Source organism: Mus caroli, unplaced genomic scaffold, assembly GCF_978045245.1.
Source record: "Mus caroli unplaced genomic scaffold, Mus_caroli_1 scaffold_13, whole genome shotgun sequence".
In the NCBI taxonomy this organism is placed as follows: Eukaryota; Metazoa; Chordata; class Mammalia; order Rodentia; family Muridae; genus Mus; species Mus caroli.
In genome coordinates, this window is record NW_028227268.1 from 6,810,134 (window position 1) to 6,829,182 (window position 19,049).

The window sequence follows — 19,049 nt, forward strand, 5'->3', positions numbered from 1 at the left end:
TCCATACACTCTGTGCCTTTCCACTTTCAAGATTCCAGACAAATCCACAAGCCTTTTCAAAAACGACTTCAGCCTACGGCAGTTTAAGGCTTCTTATAGCAGCAAGATGCTACCTTACTTTAAAAACTGAAAGAACCTCGAAATTAACTGGCCCAAGGTCACACAGCTAGGGAACCGAGGGCTCAAACCCAGGGCTCCTGGCAAGCTGGTGTTTTTCTCCGAGGTTGCCCTTGCTTCTGAGCGTCGAGTCTGGGCACAGGGTCCCTGAGCAGGAGAGAGGAGAGGGGCCAGCTAGGAGCACAGGCTGTCAGGGAGGGGCCTGGACGGGCCAGAGGGGCACCGGTGGCCGGCTGGGGCGGGCCGGGGCGGGGCGGAGGCGACCGGCGGTGGCGAGCTCCATCACAGTCGGCTGGTGAGCCCCGAGAGCGGGAGGCGCGCCTTTGCGCAGCCCGGGACACAGCCCCGCCGCGGGGCGCGGGCCGGGCGCGGGGGCGGGCGGCATTCAGGCCGCGCTACCCGTACTGGTCCCGCCGCGCCCGGCTCCGGTGCCCGCCGAGCTCGCAGCCAGCGTGCCAGCTCACGGGGGCTGGCTCTGGGAAGAGCACCGCGCGGGAGACGGTCGCGGGCTCTAGGCGTGGGTGCAGCGCCCCTTCCCCGGTGAGTGGCGGCCGAGGGCTGGCGACGAGCAGGGGGGCGCCAACTTCGTAGGCAACTTAAGGGGCTCCAGCGCCGCGCGGGCAAGGACGGTGGAGACAGACGCGGAACACCCGAGACAGTATGGCCAGCTCGGGCGTCAGAGGTCTGGGGGGGGCGGGAGGGGATCGCGACCCTTGGGAGCAGGACTGTTGGTGTGGACCTGGGCGCAGAGGAGGAGAGGGGAGACAGGCTAGGGAGACAGACTGGCCGCGGGCGCGAGGGAAGGACGCGGGAGGAGAGCCCAAGGCGATTGTCCCTAGGGTGGTGGAGCCTCCTTCCCTTCGCCTGAAGCGATGGCCAGGCCAAGCTGGGCACAGTCCCCGGACGCGGGAGTCTGGATTGCCGGGTCCAACTGTTGCAGATAGAAGCCTGCAAGGAACCCGGCAGAGGCCAAGAACCAGGGCCGAGGCTAGGTTTGACCAGAGCGCGGGGAGCTGGAAAGGACAGAGAGCTCTCGGAGAGCTGTAGCAGTTGGCGAGCTGGTCCCTGCTGGGTACCTGCTGCGCGCATCTGCCTACTACCGACCCATTAGGGTGAGTCTCCCCAAGCCCTCTGCTTCCCACTTTCTTTCCCTTTCCCGGTAGCTCCTAACACTCCATTCCCTGACCTCTGACAATCAGTGGGCTTCTGGGGTGACAGGATTTCCCCAAACGCTGACCCCACCACCACGTCTTGGTTCCCCTCGGCTCTGAGGGCTCCAAAAGAGAGTGGGAGGAAGAGGCTACGGTAGAGCCTGCGCTCCGGTGCCCTGGGCCCCGGAAGCACCCTTTGGCAGCTGTGGTCTCCTGGGGCTGCAACCAGGATCCCCGACGGCTGAGAGGAGACGCCTGAGCCTCTGGCAACCGAAGGCGAAGGCGTTTTGTGCTTGGACTAGGCGAGCAGGGGGAGCTACGACTATCCAAGACGAAGGCACCTAGCAGGCGGCAAATCTCCCAAGGGCTGATTTGGCGACTCTTCAAAGGTCCTGCTGGGCGACAGGCAGAACTTCCCGCTGGGTCGGACACTGACCCCATTTGCTGATTGTGTTTGCCAGCCCTCCCTTCCCAATGAGACATCTGGTATAGCATCCTCAGTCTTCAGATGGTGGCCCAGTCCTGGCCCCATAAGCAACCCCCACCCCCACCCCTGGCCACAAGAAAATTTGGCGAATATGCCATGCTACTGGCTCTTTTGAACAAGTCCAGTGTCTGCCTCTGAGCTAGTTTCTAAACTTGTTAAGAATAAAAAACGTGAAAGAGACAGGTCGGCAAGAAACCGGCCGCCTGGGGGTCCACTCTGGAAGGCCACCTGGATTGGGTCCTGACCCACTGACCCGCCTGCCAGGCTAACTCGACCATCCCCTGCCCAAGGGCTTGAGATCCAGACCTAACTTGGGGCAGTGGTCTGAAGGCCTAGAGCTGGGGCTAGGGTTGTGGGGAAGAGTTCAGGGGGCAGTGGCCAGGTTGGGGGCGCAGAGTGCGTGGTGCTCGATTTGGCCGCCAGGAGGCGTGGCGCGGGTCCCCGCGCCCGGAGTCACCGCCACTGCCGCCGCATCGCGAGTGTCCTTGAGCGGCGAGTGATGGTGGCTCTTCGGTGCTCGCGCCCCCTCCTCCCGCAGGGGCAGCCAGATGCCACGTTCCCTATGAATTATTTATCGCCGGCCTAAAAATACCCCGAACTTCACAGCCCCAGAGTAAGATTCCTATAAGAGGAGGGGGCGGGGCGACCCTGGGGGCTGAGGGGAGGATCAGCCGGGAGAGGGCAGGAGTATTGGAAAAGGCACAACTCCCGAGTCCCCACCAATGTGGACGACAGAGGGACTATGTCTTTCCAGATGCCTGGGGTGTTAGCGGGGTAGAGAAGGAAGAGACAAGGGTTAGAGGTGGGTCGTCACGGCGAGGGTCCCTCACTCGCAAGAGTCATCAGCCTAGCTGGATGATACAAGCTTTGGTACCAGAGCTTCTGGGCTTTGGGAGTGGGGGCGCCATTAGTGTTCCAGGTTAGTGAGTGTGTATGTGTATGCATGGCCTTGTCAAGGAGCCTGCGTGTGACTGGGGGGTTGGTGGAAGCAGAAGAAAAGGTCCCTGAACATGTGAGGTTGATAGATAGAACCTTTTAAGGGGTGCAGAATGTCCGAAACACTAGTCACTGCCAACCTCTCCCCTGTATTTGGGGACCAGGTGTTCAGCAAACAGTCTTTTAAAGACCCTTTGGGAGAGAGTGTCTTCAGAGATACACAAAAGCCCAGTCATGGTGGGGGGCCTGAGGAGGACCGGCTCCCAGCTCCACACCCTGCAAGGAAAGAGTAATGGGACCCTAACCCTGTTCCCCCCCTCCCCGCCCCGGGGTCCACCACTGATGAATCAAGATTAGGGGCAGAAGCCTACAGAAGAGGGGACTCAGATTGTTAGGGGCAAAGGGAGGAGATAAAGACAGCTTACCACCAGATTAGCAGGGGTGAGTATCCAAGAAGAAGACGTGGGATTGGGTTCGCTTGTTGGACATTGGTAGTTCATTTGTGGGCACCAGAGAGTTCTCTCACTTGACCCTTGTCACAGGGTCCAGGGGGAAGTTGTGGCAGTTAGGAGGCAGGAAGCAGATGGGAAGGAGAGGTTGGGGGCCAGGGACATGGGATGGGAAGTATGCCATCTTATGAGGAGATGCCCTGTCACATGGCTTTGTAAGCTCAGGGACCTGCTGACTTTCAACCTGCCTCAACTTTCCCCTCTCTCCAGCCTGTACATAGGAGGGCATTTTCACAGAGGAGGGAATATGCCGAGGACCAGCCTCCCATCAGAGCTGGGAGAGAACCTGGGCCCTTCCCCCAGACTCTCATTGTCTGGAGGAAGTAAAATAGGACACTCATGTGTGACTTTAAAATTTCAGGTAACAATGACATTAATAAAAGAGAAAAGACCCAGGTGTGATGCTCACACATCTTTAATCTCAGTGCTTGGGATGCAGAGGCAGCCAGGTCTCTGTGAGTTCTGGTCTGCGTAGTGAGTTCCAGGCCAGCAAAGGCTACATATACTGAAACCCTGCCTCAAAATAAATAACTGAGTAAATAAAATAAATAAATAAAATGGAAAAAGAAACAGATAAATTTCAAATAGTATAGTCTCTATTTGTTCATTGGTTTTCTTTTGTTTTTTTGTTGTTGTTGTTTTGAGACAGAGTTTCTCTGTTGTGGCCCTGGCTGCCCTGAAATTCTCACTCCATAAACCAAGCTGGTCTCAAACTCAGAGACCCTCCTGCCTCTGCCTCCCGAGTGCTGGGAATTAAAGACGTGCACTTCCATGCCTGGCTTACTAGTATAGTTTAATTCAACACATCCCCAAAATACTATTTTAACATATAGTGAATTTAAAAATATCAATGAAAAGAGTTGGGAAGCAGGCTCAGTGGATAAAAAGTTTTCCAAGTAAATGCTGAGGGCCAGAGTCTGGATCCCCAGAGTTCGTGTGAGTGCTAGATGGGCACTGGATTCCGCTCTTCTGGGTTCAAAGGAAAGACTCTGCCTTGATGAATGAGGTGGGGCATCGACTTCTGATGGCTTAGGACTCTACCTGCACACACACACACACACACACACATACAAACACACACACAGATTAATCAGGTAGGCTACACACTTACACACTTTGCACACCATCTCCGATATCCAGCGTGCCTGTGTTGACCACGTACCCCACTTTAGTGACAAGCACACTGGATGCGCACACAGGCCTTCAAAGGAGCAGTGAGCATGACCGTGCCTGTCACTGTCATGCTTGGAGATTGTACAGTCCACGCCGCATGGTGTGACTTGGGATCTCATCCAAGACCCAATTATGCCTCCAAGCTGCCATTCACAGACACGGGGAGCTCTCACAGGTTTTAGTAAATCTATGGCTTTCCTTCCCCGGCCGCCGATCCCTCCTTAGTCTGAACTTCTACCAACTTCTGACACTTGAGCTCAAAGCCCTGACCTGTTCAATCTCATCTCACCTGTCAGTGATAACACTGTCAGCTCTGATCAGCTCCTTGCGCCTCTGTGAACAAGTGCTAGATCCTTAGCTAGGAGCAGGCGTCCAGGGAGGGGAGTAGGGATGCCAGGGTCTGATGGAAAGAAAAGTAAGGTTAGAGAGAGGAGGTGGGCGGAGCTTAGGATAGTCTGCTGGTTCTTTAGCTTCTACTCTGAGATCCAGGGGAGCAGGGACCACTTCTGTCTACCTCGTGTTACATCTTACCATCCGGCAACTCATTCCAGAGGAAGGTGATCTGTACACATGCGTGCCGAGTCACACTTCGTAACTGGAAAGTTACCTTTTGTGATCGCCTTCAGAGCTGTCTTTTCAGCCTAGAGAAGAGGTTTCCATTCACGCACACTCCCTGAGAACCCCTTAGAGAGAACTGGAGAGTCCGGAGGGAAGCCTCTGTGGCATGTCCCATGAGAAATTAGGCTTGGAGCAAAAGGGAGAGATGTCGCAGTCTGCAGAGCAGAGGAAAGAAAGGTCTGGAAGAAGCCAGGGCTATTCTGTGAGTTTTCAGGCTCCAGCTCTGGAAGGTACCAAGTGCATCCTGGGTAGCCTGCTTGGGTCTAATTTGCATCTCTGTGGCAAAGGTGTGCAAATTTCCTGCCAGGGGGCTGGAGTGGCAGGTCCTCTCAGACCCTTCTTCAACACCCTGGTTAGTTTTGTTGGGGGTGGAGCCTCATCTGTCCGCAGGTGCAAAAGGTCATGTTTCTCTCACCTGCTTGGCTCTTGGTCTTGATCCAGAATGAATCTGTGTAGCAGACACGCTCTGCCCCTTTGGTTAGGTGTAAAAAAGATTCTACACACCAGCAATGGGACGGGAGATAGTGGATATAAATTGTATAGCTCAGGGCTTTGGGTGTCCTGAACCCAAGCGAGTCGTCCTTGGCCACCCTGCTTTAGAGGGCTGTCCTAAATGAGCTGGCTGAGGGGAAAGAGACAAAGACATACAAGCTCTGGAGGAGAGGATCCACCGGGCAGAGCCACACAGCAGAGAGCCAGGGGCTGTCCGTGGGGAGCAGTAGTCATTCTGATGAGGGATAGATGCAAGATTCAGTTCGGTTGTAGCGTGGACTGAGCTGTGGGCGTGCTAAGGGGCTGCCTTTATTCATCTGGCAAAGAGGCTGTCACCTACAAGGTAAAATTTGCTAATGGCAGTGAATAGCTGGATCTCTTGTTTTGGAAGTTCAGAAAGGCAAAGCGACTTCTCAAATCACCCAGCTGAGGCTGGAGAGATGCTCAGGCATTGCAGAGATCCATTCCCAGTACCCACGTCGGCAGCTCACAACTCCCTGTAACTATAGCTCCAGGGGGTCTGACTCCACAGCTACCCACACACGTATGCACAGACCCCTGTACACACACACATACATCTTCACATAATTTTGAAATAAATCTTTTTTATTTGTTTTAGAGATCACACAGCTAGTAAGTGGCACACCTGACTTGAACTCAGCTCCGTGCCCTCAGCTCAGTGCTCCCAAACAACACACTGACATTTCAGTGTCTTTGTTAGGGTAGAACCCAGATAACTGGGTTTGGGGACCGTGGCCTTTCTAGCCCTTCATAGATAAGGGTGACAAACCTTGTCCTGGCTTCTGTTCTTCCCAGTTCTTGCATCTCCAAGGTGCCCTGGGGGATGCTCTGCTCAGCTAACCTGTTTTCTTTTTCTGTGTCTGTCTGTTTCTGTCTGCCTCTGCCTCTCCTGTGTAGGAAGGTTCTCTCTTCTCTGTACTCTGGCTGTCTGTGTGTTCTCTGGCCCTTACCTTCTGTTTGTCCATCTACCTCTCTCTGTGCCTGCTCTGATTCCTCTGCAGGACCCTCCAGTGGACATGGGTGGAGCCCTGGGGCCCGCCCTGCTTCTCACTTCACTCCTTGGTGCTTGGGCAGGGCTGGGCGCAGGGCAGGGAGAACAGGCCGTGACCGTGGCGGTGGTGTTTGGCAGCTCTGGGCCACTGCAGGGCCAGGCCCGGACTCGTCTCACCCCCCAGAACTTCCTGGACTTGCCTCTGGAGATCCAGCCACTCACCGTCGGGGTCAACAATACCAACCCCAGCAGCATCCTCACCCAAATCTGTGGGCTCCTGGGTGCCGCCCGAGTCCACGGCATCGTCTTTGAGGACAACGTGGACACTGAGGCCGTGGCCCAGCTGCTGGATTTCGTCTCCTCTCAGACCCACGTGCCCATCCTCAGCATCAGTGGAGGTTCCGCTGTGGTCCTCACTCCCAAGGTGCCTGTCTATAATTCTCATCTCTTCCTCCATGAGCCCAGGACCTGGCAGGGTGCAGGGCTGAGTTTGAATTATGGAGTAGTTTAGGTCTTTGGGAGCTGGAGCTGGCTGGGACTGAGGATGTGACCAGGGAAGGCAAAGATACTGTGGGGAGGATGTTCCCTGGTTCCTCAGTATCAGTGTGTGTCTAGATGATGTGGGCAGATGTTCTTCCAGCAGTGCTGGCAAAGTTACCTCCTCTGCTTCTCCAGCTCTCAATGGTCAGGCCTCAGACCCTTTGGACACTAGGATTCATCTACAGGGGATGGCACTACAGAGCTATGTCTCTGCTCCATCTCTGCTCCGGGCATGAGGAAGACAGACACTCTTGGTCTCCTGAGGAGAAAGTTCCCAACACAGATTCATTTGTAATTCCAACTGACAGGCATTTTGAAGGAAAGACGGATGCCCCCCAGGGAAGGAGTCTTGCAGGGCCTGTTTGGATAGGGTGTTGGCCAGATATGATGTTTAAAAATTATTTTATTTATTTACATCCTAGTCATTGCTCTCCCAAGCTCTGTCTCCCTCCCACAGTTCCTTATCCCATTCCTCTTCCCCCTTGCCTTTGAGAGGGTGCTCCCTGCCCACCAGGCCCCAACCCTTCCCTGGGGCCTCAAGTCTCTTGAGGATTAAACACATCTTCTCCTACTGGGGCCAGACTAGGCAGACCTCTGCTATATATGTGCCAGGAGCCTCAGACTGGCCATGTATGCTCCTGGTTGGTGGCTCAGTCTCTGGGAGCTCCCTGAGTTAGTTGGGACTGCTGCTCTTCCTATGGGGTCACTCTCCAGATAGGATTTTTAAAACAAATGCTATCTACTCTGAGACCCAAGGCTAAGGGGGAGTTGGGAAGGGTAACAGGGATCTGCTGGGGGGTTTTGATGACGGAGAGAAGACTGGAGAGGGGTTGGGTCTCATTGCTCAGGATTAGCTTTGTTCTAAGTAAGGGCAGTCATGGGAGGAGGGATGGGAGATCACTGGTTTGATTCACTTCTATTTCACTGCCACTCCATCATAGAGAAATTTGAGACTACACAGGGAAAGCATAAAGGCTCACTACCTATCTCCTATTCACCTTGGTTCACCCCCCCAACCCCGCCCCCACACTCACCTCTGCCCATTTCTGCCTCTGCTGTGGTAAACTGAAGCAAATGTTCAGACAGCTTATTATCCCACCCATAAATATTTCAGTGTGTACCTCCAGCAGACGAGAAAGCTTAAAAAGATAAAACCACCATACATTATCACGTCTAAAATAAATAACAAAAATTCCTCGGCCTCCTCAAATATCCAGCCAGGGCCCACATCTCCCCACCACCTCATAAATGTCATACATGTTTATTTTTAAGTCTGGTTTTGCTTGGAACAGGAGCCAAATGAGGTTCACGCATGGTGGCCAGTGGCTATGGCTTTAAAGTCTCCAACTTTGCACTTTCTCTGAGATAGGGTGTCAGTCTACAGCCTGGGCTACAGTCTGGAACTTGGTGTGTAGGCCAGGTTGGTCTTGAACTTGTGGAGACCCTCTGGTTTCTGCTCTCCAAATGTTGCGGTTACAGGCATGTGCCACCGCACCTTGCTTCTCTGGTTCTCTTTTAATTGAAATGTGTCTACTGAAGAAATGGGGTTTGGAGCCTATAGTTTCCCTTTTTAAAAATAAGATTGGGATGACAGTGAGGAGGTATCTTGGGAGCAGCTGTAGTGGCCCCAAGAGACCTTAGGAGGAGGAATCTGCTCACCAAAGCTGGCACTGCCAGGACTTTGGGGTGGTAGAGGTGGTGTGAAAGAGGAACTTTCTCACTCCGGAGGCTCTTGGCAGGTGGTGCTTTCCTATTATCTCCGTGCCGGACCTCTGCTTCCAGGACTTTTTATTTTTCTGCTTCCAGGACTTTGTTTTTCATAGTGCTAGCAGAGAGCGCCGTAATTCCAAGATTCAGATTCAGTTGGTCTGGTCCACGCTTCTCAAATTCGCAGGTTCAGGGGAAGAGGTTGTTCATAGGCAGATTGCAGGAGTCACCCCGAAATTCTAATGGATGCTGTAGGTGTTGGGGTGCGGCCCGGACTTCTGCGTTTCTAATAAGTTCACTGATCTTTCGGGTCCTGTAGTCCAGCAGGGTCAGGTTGGGTTGGGAGCCCGGATCTTAGTTTGTAAAATTCTCCAGGTGACCCCAATTGGCTACAGGGCAGGGGGCCCCCGGGACACTGAAGGACCTCCTGCTCTAAGGGTTCGGGAGCAGGGGAATGTGGTGGGGGTAGGGGAGCAGGACGCCCCTGCTGAGGCTCCGCCCCCCGCTCCGCCCCCAGGAGCCAGGCTCCGCCTTTCTACAGCTGGGCGTGTCCCTGGAGCAGCAGCTGCAGGTGCTGTTCAAGGTGCTGGAGGAATACGACTGGAGCGCGTTCGCTGTCATCACCAGCCTGCACCCGGGCCACGCGCTCTTCCTCGAGGGCGTGCGCGCCGTCGCCGACGCCAGCTACCTGAGCTGGCGGCTGCTGGACGTGCTCACGCTGGAGCTGGGCCCCGGTGGGCCGCGAGCGCGCACTCAGCGCTTACTGCGCCAGGTCGACGCGCCGGTGCTGGTGGCCTACTGCTCCCGTGAAGAGGCGGAGGTGCTCTTCGCGGAGGCTGCACAGGCTGGCTTGGTGGGACCCGGTCACGTGTGGTTGGTACCTAACCTGGCGCTGGGAAGCACCGACGCTCCCCCTAAAGCCTTCCCGGTGGGCCTCATCAGTGTGGTCACCGAGAGTTGGCGCCTTAGCCTACGCCAGAAAGTCCGCGACGGTGTGGCCATTCTGGCCCTCGGTGCCCACAGCTACCGACGCCAGTACGGTACCCTGCCAGCCCCGGCTGGAGACTGCCGAAGCCACCCAGGACCCGTCAGCCCTGCCAGGGAGGCCTTCTACAGGTGAGCGCCTACCCAGTCATGTGGGCCACTTTAGGGGACTTGAATGGCAATGAGATTGGGCTCCCAGGTCTCATCTCTGTCTAGTATATAGTATCTCATCACTAGTATATATGTCTGGGGTCAAGTTACTTCAGGACTCTGGGTCTTAAACTCCTTATCTAAAGAAACAGCGGATTTTAGGGTATGCAAAGGCCTGTGAGGTCAACACAGGGAGACTTTTAAAATAATCACCACACAAATGATGGTGGTGCTATGGGGTGTCCTAGTCAGAGCCACATCCTGGGGTCTTGGGACACCCTGGCATCTCTCTGCCTCCCCTCCCCAGGCATCTGCTGAATGTCACCTGGGAGGGCCGAGACTTCTCTTTTAGCCCTGGTGGGTACCTGGTCCAGCCCACCATGGTTGTGATCGCTCTCAACCGGCATCGCCTCTGGGAGATGGTGAGAAGTGGGTGAGCCCAGGGCCCTCTGTCCTCTGTTCCCTAGTGTCTGTCTGTCTGTCCTCGGTTTCCTAGTGTCTCCCCGAAGCCATTTCAGCCGAAACATCCTTCACTGGGAAACCTTTGAGCCCCCCCTCCTCCCCTGCTCCCACAATACCCTGCTTTCTTTGCACTACTGAACTTAAGCATTTCTGTCACATAGTCCTGGCCCTAGAGGAGTGAGTAACCCACGTCTGTGCCAGCCAGCTGGACATGTAAATAAGCAGAAATCTGTGCTTGAGTACAGGTGTAAGCAGAACAGGGTGGGGTGGGGGTGGGGGCCGGGTTACCCATGCCTGTAATCCTAGTACTCAGGGACAGAGGCAGGAGGATTGCTTCAAGTCTGAGTCCAGCTTGATCTATTTGATTTACATAGGAAGTTATAGGACAACGAGGCACAAGGCAAGAACCTGTTTTGCCCCCTAATAGAACAAAACAAACAAAACAAAACACAACCCCAACAGTGAGTAGAGAAAAAGACAAGAACTTGTTTGCTTTCTAAGGAGGAAACTAGGGAAGGCGTTACTAAAGACTGGATGTCCCGTTGGACTTTCGAGGACTGAATAGGAGCCTGGTAGAAAGAGGTGCTAATCTGGTGCAGTCTAAAGGCTGTTAAATGATGTGGTCGGTGTTTAGGGGGTATGAAAATACGGGAAAATGCTGGACATGGATGTTAGAGGAAGATGTGCTGAAGTCATGCCGGGGTGGGGGGACATAAGGGGGCAGGCTGCGAGCACTTCGAGATAGTCTGAGCTTCAGGAAGGTGTTTTGGGCCAGTAGCAATGTGGTGACAGCCTTGGAAATCACAGGGCCCAGGGCCTGGAGGAGGATGTGGGGAGCCTGCCCTTGTGTCTGGGTTCAGTCCTTGGCCTATATTTCTGTCCTCCAAATGCCTTTGTCCCAAGACCCCCTAATCTGTCTGCCCTGGGTATCTTTAGGGTTCTTGGCCTCAGCAGATGGTCCCCAGAAGCCCTGTCTAGAGCGTAGTGGGTGGACAGCCGTACTGCAGGTTCTGGCTGAGGCTGGCTATCCTCTGCAGGTGGGACGATGGGATCATGGTGTCCTGTACATGAAATATCCAGTGTGGCCTCGCTACAGTACTTCTCTACAGCCTGTGGTGGACAGCCGGCACCTGACAGTGGCCACACTGGAAGAAAGGCCCTTTGTCATTGTGGAGAGCCCTGACCCTGGCACAGGGGGCTGTGTTCCCAACACTGTGCCCTGCCGTAGACAGAGCAACCACACCTTCAGGTCTGGTGTGAGCTGGGTGCTGTCATGGGGCGGGAGCATTGGTTGGCTGCTGTGCATGTGTCTCATGCTTGGGTGTGTGTGTGTGTGTGTGTGTGTGTGTGTGTGTGTGTGGAGGTTCATATGCCAGGCTGGGAGGAGCAGGTGGGGCTGAGGACTTTGAAGGGCTCTGACTCCTGGTGGTGGCTGCAGCAGCGGGGATATAACCCCCTACACCAAGCTCTGTTGTAAGGGCTTCTGCATCGACATCCTCAAGAAGCTGGCCAAGGTGGTCAAGTTCTCCTACGACTTGTACCTGGTGACCAACGGCAAGCACGGCAAGAGGGTTCGTGGTGTGTGGAATGGTATGATCGGGGAGGTAGGTTCACTCTGGGTTCGACCACAGATTCAACCGGGGCCACCCTGCCTGCTGCCAGATCTCCTGCTTCCCTTAGCCATGTGGTCATGCAAGTGGGCTGTCAGCTTCGCAGTGATGAGGCCCCGCAGTGATGAGGCCCCGGGAACTGTGCTCCGAGGACCCAGGGAGGGAGTAACTGATTCCACTGATGGTTGCTGATGTACTTCTTGGGTGGGGATTAGGGAGGATGTGAAAGTCCGTGGGGGGACCCCTTGGATGCTCTCCTGCCTCCTAGGTATACTACAAGCGGGCAGACATGGCCATCGGCTCCCTCACCATCAATGAGGAGCGCTCGGAGATTATAGACTTCTCTGTGCCTTTTGTGGAGACCGGCATCAGTGTGATGGTGGCAAGGAGCAATGGCACCGTCTCCCCCTCGGCTTTTCTGGGTGAGGTTTGTGTGGCCAGCGGAGCCACTGGGAAGGATGTGAGGGCAGATAGGTAGGCTGGCTATTGACTGTGCTGGAGGTTACACCACGGACCAAGGATGAAGGGTGTGAGGAGTATGAGAGAGGTGCTCATGGTTTTCTTACTTCATTAGGAACCCTGCACTTTGTGGGGTCAGCCCCATGGGTCAGCCCCCCAAGCCAGGGTCAGGGGTAGGAGTGTACAACTATGTTCCTTTCCTTTCCAGAGTGACCGGTGGGAGGTCAGGTGGGGCTTGCCGTGTGAAATGGTTCAGAGAGCTGGCGGTGGGGATAGGTGGGATGCTGGGAAGGGGCTGAGAGCTAGCTAGGCCAGTGTGAGACCCCCCCCCCCAGTCTGCTCCTCTTTTCCTAGGTGGCTTTAAGAAAGATACAGAGCCAAGAGTGGTATCATAGGCCTTTCATTCCAGCATGCGGGAGGCAGAGGCAGGAAGATCTGCTTGAGTTTAAGACCAGCTGGGTTTGCACAGTGATAGTGTGTTCCAGGCCAGCACGCACGTACACACACACACACATACACACACACATACACACACACACACACACACACACACACATACACACACATACACACACACATACACACACATACACACACACACACACACACACACACACACACACACACGGGCACAGAACTTCTCTGAGTGGGTTCTCCAGCCACCAGCCACGGGACAGAGAGCCACCTCCACTCTCATTTCCTAGGATGGCCTTCTCCGCAAAGGAGCAAGGGCTCCGGAGAGGATAGCAGCTGGTTCTTCATCCAGCAGACAGTCTCTGGAGGGGCTTGAGCTTCAGCTCCCATGTCAGAGGGATGCGCAGTAAGACGACCTGGCCTCAGAGAGCCCCACCCTCTAGGTAGAGATCAGAACCCTCCCCAGTGACAGGCCCTGCTGGGGATGCAGGAGCTATGCAAAGTTACAATGGAGTGATGTGTGCTCTCTGGGAAGAAGGCAGGAGGAAGCCTTGAACCCTATATACTGTCCTACCTTAGGCTCTTTGGGGGTTCAACTGCTCTGAGGGTCAGGGACCTTTGGCCCTACCTACAGGGCTGCCAGGACTCTGCTCTGCCCGTCTCCAGTTGTTGTATCTTGGTACTGTTGGAATGGGGTGGAGCCCAGGTCTCTGAGCCTCTTGCTTTGGTCCCCAGAACCCTACAGCCCTGCCGTGTGGGTGATGATGTTTGTAATGTGCCTCACGGTGGTTGCCATCACTGTCTTCATGTTCGAGTATTTCAGCCCTGTCAGCTACAACCAGAATCTCACCAAGGGCAAGAGTAAGCTGTACATGGGCCTGGGTAGAGGGACAGGGTGGGCTGGCCAGTGATGAAGTACCCACCAGGCTCTAAGCCCTTTTTCATAGTGGGCCAGGAAAGCCCCAGCACACACCCTCTCATCCCCAGAGTCAGGTGGACCATCCTTCACCATTGGCAAGTCCGTGTGGTTGCTGTGGGCACTGGTCTTCAACAACTCTGTTCCCATCGAGAACCCCCGGGGCACCACCAGCAAGATCATGGTCCTGGTGTGGGCCTTCTTCGCTGTCATCTTCCTCGCTAGCTACACGGCCAATCTGGCAGCCTTCATGATCCAGGAACAATACATCGACACTGTGTCGGGCCTTAGTGACAAGAAGGTTCCTGGGCCACAGCCAGGTGGAGGGTGGGGGCGCACCAGGGGTGGGGACAGGCCTTGGAAGGGCACATACAGGCCAAAGTCTGGGGAATTTGAACCAAGACCGGAGTGGGAAGGATTTGGGGGTCTGGGGAGAAGGATTAATGATGACTGCTCAGGTCCACAGACTGAGTGGCCTTGGCTAAGTCTTCATCTGTCTCAGGCTTCTGAGTTTCCACCTGTAAAAGACAGGAGAGGCCTGTGTCTAAGACTGTGCAGGGGCTGGGGCTCTGGTACTTGGGGGTGAGGTAGACGAAGAGGGTGGGAGTGGCTTGCTCTCTGCCTATAGTTTCAGCGGCCTCAAGACCAATACCCACCCTTCCGTTTTGGCACGGTACCTAATGGCAGCACAGAGAGGAACATTCGTAGCAACTATCGTGATATGCACACTCACATGGTCAAGTTCAACCAGCGCTCGGTGGAGGATGCTCTCACAAGCCTGAAGATGGGGTGGGTCTCCAGTCTTCCTAAGGGTGCCTCTGGCTCCATGTCTTCCCGGGAGGCACCCTTAGGCATCCCTTCCTTAGAGACCCAGGGTAGGGACAGTGGAGCTGGCATGTCTTGTGGGACTCCTAGGGAGGGATGAGGGGGTCTTGAGGCAGAGTAGAGTTGGAAGAGATAGTGGATATTTATCATATGACCCAGATGTTTGAGGTGGTGACTAAAAACTTTGCAGACTTTTACAAGTAGAAGGGTCTGAGCAGAGGCACTGTATATTCTAGGGCAGCGAGTCCCCTACCCTTTCTGAGAAATGAGGAAGGAGTCCTTTCGAGGGCACCTCCCCAGTGGTGGCTGCAGGCTCCTGTACTCAGAGCTGTGTCCTGGCCCTTCCCTCTGACCTGAATTGGTCCTTGGTCCTGAGGGCACGGCATGTCTCTAGGAAGCTGGATGCCTTCATCTATGATGCCGCCGTCCTCAACTACATGGCGGGCAAGGATGAAGGCTGCAAGCTGGTCACCATTGGATCTGGCAAAGTCTTTGCCACCACTGGCTATGGCATTGCCATGCAGAAAGACTCCCACTGGAAGCGGGCCATAGACCTGGCACTCCTGCAGTTCCTGGGGGATGGTGAGTTCCATCAGTTCTAGGTTCCAGGGTGGACCACAGCTCTGTGGTCATTAGCATTTCTACTATCATTTCTGTGTACACAGAGCCTCTGCAGGGAAAGGTCTCTGAGAATGAGGATGGGGAAGTTGAGGTGCAAGTGTGAGGAAAAACTCAAGACCTAAGGGAGGGATGACCTGCAAGAGGGAGGAGCAAGGGCCAGAGTTGGAGGTTCTCCAAAGGGCAAGGAAGGCAAGACAATATTCAAGTTGCCTGGTGGGAGTTCTGAGTGACTGAGCATGCCCCAAGAGTCTTCTCATGGCCTTTCCTAGATGAGTTCCTCTCTTCTGTCATCTTGACACCCAGGTTAGGGCCAAACATCTGCCTACTCCCAAGGTGGAGGCAGGCTAGCCTTGGCAGCCGGGCTCACTGGTTGGAATGGCCAGCCTAGCCTGTTCTAAACCCAGAGAAAGCTCTCCCTCTGCAGGAGTTCCCTCCTTAGTGATAGATTGTTGTCTGAGCGGAGAGGACACCTGTAATTACTCATGGGACAGGGATGCAGATATCATGAGTTTGAGGCCAACCTGAGCTACAAATCAAGAGCCTGTCTCAAATAAAACAAAACACTCCCCATGCTTTGGGGCTGCAGAGATGGCTCAGTGGCTAAGAACATGTACTGTTTTTACAGAGAGCCTGAGTTTGGTTCCCAGCACCCACATCAGATAGTTCACACATGACTGTAACTCCAGCTTTGGAGGGATCAGATACATCTGGCCTTCCTGAGCACCCCTACTCAAATGATACACACACATAGACATGCATGTACATACACATAATTAAAAATAAATCCCAATTCCCCCAACCTTAAACACAACATACGTCCATATAAATTCTATGTAGTAAGGAGAGAAAACAAGAGTGCCTGTGATCTCCCCTGGGCCCCAATTCAGGCCTGGCATGTCTGTGGTAAAGAACAAACCATGATAGCTTGAATGCATGAGTGAACGCTAAAATGTAACCAATTGACAAGCTTTGACTGCCAGGTGTGGCAGGGTCCCAGCACTTGGGAGGCAGAGGCAGGAAGATCAGTAGCTCAAGCTCAGCCTTGCTTACTGACAAGTTCAAGGCCAGCCTGAGTTACAATAAACCCTGTCTGGAAAGAAAGAAACAAAATAACAAAACCAAGGTTTTACCAGGCATGTGGGAGTCAGCATGCAAAGGGGTAAGGCTAGCACTAATCCTGCAGCTAGCTTCTCTCTGGTTGTCCTTGTCCTGCCTCTGCTGGACTTCTCCCGACTAGGAAACAAGGATGGCTAACTGTCCTCTATCCAGGCATGTGTTGGTAGGGTCTGTTGAAGGAGGCATTCCTGAGACTTGTATGTCCTCTCTGCCAGGGGAGACACAGAAGCTGGAGACAGTGTGGCTCTCAGGGATCTGCCATAACGAGAAGAACGAGGTGATGAGCAGCAAGCTGGACATTGACAACATGGCGGGCGTCTTCTACATGCTGTTGGTGGCCATGGGGCTGGCCCTTCTGGTCTTTGCCTGGGAGCACCTGGTCTATTGGAAACTTCGACACTCGGTGCCCAGCTCATCCCAGCTGGACTTCCTGCTGGCTTTCAGCAGGGTAGGTGCCTGCTTCTCCCTATATAGGTCTCAGTGTTAGGCACAGCAACCTAGCTGGCAGTAGACCCATTTAGATGTAAAACAGATCTTGCGAAGGGGCGTGGTTTGTCAGCATGCTGGGGCTTTGAATCCTCCCTGCGGTTTGCTAGACAGCGTTAGAAGAAGAAATCCAGATACCTCATTCATCTGCAGAACAGCAAGTTGCCTGACATTGGGAGCACACAGTTAGGACTTTTAAAAGCTGTTGCTTAGAACAAGGCCTGGGACAGTGGTGGCTGGTCCCTGAGAAGATGGCTCACGGCCTGTCTTCCCTTTATTGACTAGGGCATCTACAGCTGCTTCAACGGGGTACAGAGCCTTCCGAGCCCTGCGCGGCCGCCCAGCCCGGACCTTACAGCAGGCTCAGCCCAGGCCAATGTGTTGAAGATGCTGCAGGCGGCTCGAGACATGGTGAGCACAGCGGACGTGAGCGGCTCTTTGGACCGCGCCACTCGCACCATCGAGAACTGGGGCAACAACCGTCGCGCGCCTGCTCCCACCACCTCCGGCCCGCGGTCATGCACCCCGGGTCCTCCGGGACAACCGAGTCCCAGCGGCTGGCGGTCTCCCGGTGGGGGCCGCACCCCGCTAGCGCGCCGGGCCCCGCAGCCTCCCGCTCGCCCCGCGACCTGCGCAGGGTCGCCTCAGCCCGACGTGTCCCGAGCATCCTGCAGGCACGCTTGGGATGCACGGTGGCCAGTGCGAGTAGGGCATCAGGGATCGCACCTCTCGGCCTCCGAGCGGCGCGCGCTTCCGGAGCGCTCCCGGTTGCACGCGCACTGCCACTACAGTTCCTTCCCTCGAGCAGAGAGGTCAGGGCGCCCATTTCTCCCGCTATTCCCGGAGCCCCCGGAGCCTGACGACCTGCCGCTGCTCCGGCCGGAACAGCTGGCTCGGCGGGAGGCTCTGCTGCGCGCGGCCTGGGCCAGGGGCCCGCGCCCTCGCCACGCTTCCCTGCCCAGCTCCATGGCAGAAGCCTTCACTCGATCCAACCCTCTGCCTGCCAGGTGTTCCGGTCACGCCTGCGCTTGCCCATGCCCCCAAAGCCGGCCATCCTGTCAGCACGTGGCTCAAACACAGTCGTTGCGGCTGCCGTCCTACCGGGAGGCCTGTGTGGAGGGCGTGCCAGCAGGGGTGGCCGCCACCTGGCAGCCCAGACAGCATGTCTGCCTGCACACCCATACCCACCTGCCATTCTGCTGGGGGACTGTCTGCCGTCACCCTCCACCCTGTGCCAGCCACAGCCCCTGGCTCATTGGAACCTGGGAGCCTCCATCACACAGAGGCAGGACCCTGGGGCTAGGTACAGGCTACAGGGACAGTGGGGTGCTGGAAGAGGTCAGCAGGGAAGCTTGTGGGACACAAGGGTTTCCAAGGTCCTGCACCTGGAGGCGGATCTCCAGCCTGGAATCAGAAGTGTGAGGTACCGGCAGCTCTGGTTCCTGCTGGACTGGATTCTGTGGCTGACCTTGGCCAAGTTTGGGGGACAGACAAGCTTTGACGACTCCTCTGCCTTCTACTTTGAAATTCTGGCCATGAGACCCCAGTGAAAAGGATATCTTCCATGGCCAGCTTATGACCTTAGCAGCTTAGGTCTTGGTGTGGGTTGGGATCTTGCTCATCACATGAAGTCTTGCAGTCCCAGGGAGTAAAAATGTGTCCCTGTCCTGGCGTCAGCCAGTTTCTAGTTGTGGTTGCTGTGGCCTTGGGTTGGGGACACAAAATTGGAAATGGAGGTTGGGTAGGGCCAACCCACCTTTTGCTCCAATTGGTTGGGATTTCTTTTCATAGGAGCATTGGGACATTAAAGCAACGTTTTACAACCCAGTTGGTCCTAGCTGTCTCACTCTGCATCCTGGAGAGTGCACAGTCCAGCTCTGGTGTATTCTGGGCTGGGGCATCTGACTATAGCATGTGGACAACTCTATCTGGGGAAGTCTTGGGTCCAAGGGTATCCAAGAGGGAGGTGGGAATACCTGAGGCTGGGGGAGGGGCTCTGGGCAGTGGAAGCTATTTGGTATTTGGGGCCAGCTCTAGGTATTCTGTGACAAATGTGCTCAGCATGGGGGCTCTGGGAGTGAAGAATTGAGTTTAGTGGTACTCAGTTTTCTTGAAAAGAGAGGCTCTTGCTGGTGACAGTGGCTGTCTCCACAGGCTAGGAGATGCCACTGGGAGACTGACAGTGTCAGTGATAGCCTGTCTGGGGCCTGGTCTGGAGCCTGGCCAGTGGTCCCTAGAAGCTGGGCACAGGTGCCATCCTGGGT

General features: G+C 55.1%; 1 protein-coding gene across 1 annotated transcript; it reads left to right on the top strand.

Annotated features, from left to right (window-relative positions):
- Positions 1 to 429: 429 nt before the first annotated feature.
- Positions 430 to 18,599, top strand: Grin2c (glutamate ionotropic receptor NMDA type subunit 2C). Its single transcript, XM_029484170.1, has 14 exons — positions 430 to 657; positions 1,058 to 1,229; positions 6,506 to 6,919; positions 9,260 to 9,858; positions 10,184 to 10,298; positions 11,376 to 11,587; positions 11,777 to 11,942; positions 12,217 to 12,370; positions 13,557 to 13,682; positions 13,809 to 14,038; positions 14,366 to 14,526; positions 14,957 to 15,144; positions 16,515 to 16,747; positions 17,071 to 18,599. Exons 3-14 carry the CDS (start codon positions 6,521 to 6,523, stop codon positions 18,205 to 18,207), a joined length of 3,720 nt encoding a protein of 1,239 aa, XP_029340030.1. The 5' UTR covers positions 430 to 657; positions 1,058 to 1,229; positions 6,506 to 6,520; the 3' UTR covers positions 18,208 to 18,599.
- The last annotated feature ends 450 nt before the right edge of the window (positions 18,600 to 19,049 follow it).

Excerpts from the sequence above, each read along its gene's own strand:
- Grin2c (XM_029484170.1), top strand. The coding sequence starts at position 6,521 with ATGGGTGGAGCCCTGGGGCCCGCCCTGCTTCTCACTTCACTCCTTGGT. Across the intron at positions 14,039-14,365 it reads CGGGCCTTAGTGACAAGAAG|TTTCAGCGGCCTCAAGACCA; the intron begins GTTCCTGGGCCA and ends CTCTGCCTATAG. Across the intron at positions 14,527-14,956 it reads CTCACAAGCCTGAAGATGGG|GAAGCTGGATGCCTTCATCT; the intron begins GTGGGTCTCCAG and ends GCATGTCTCTAG.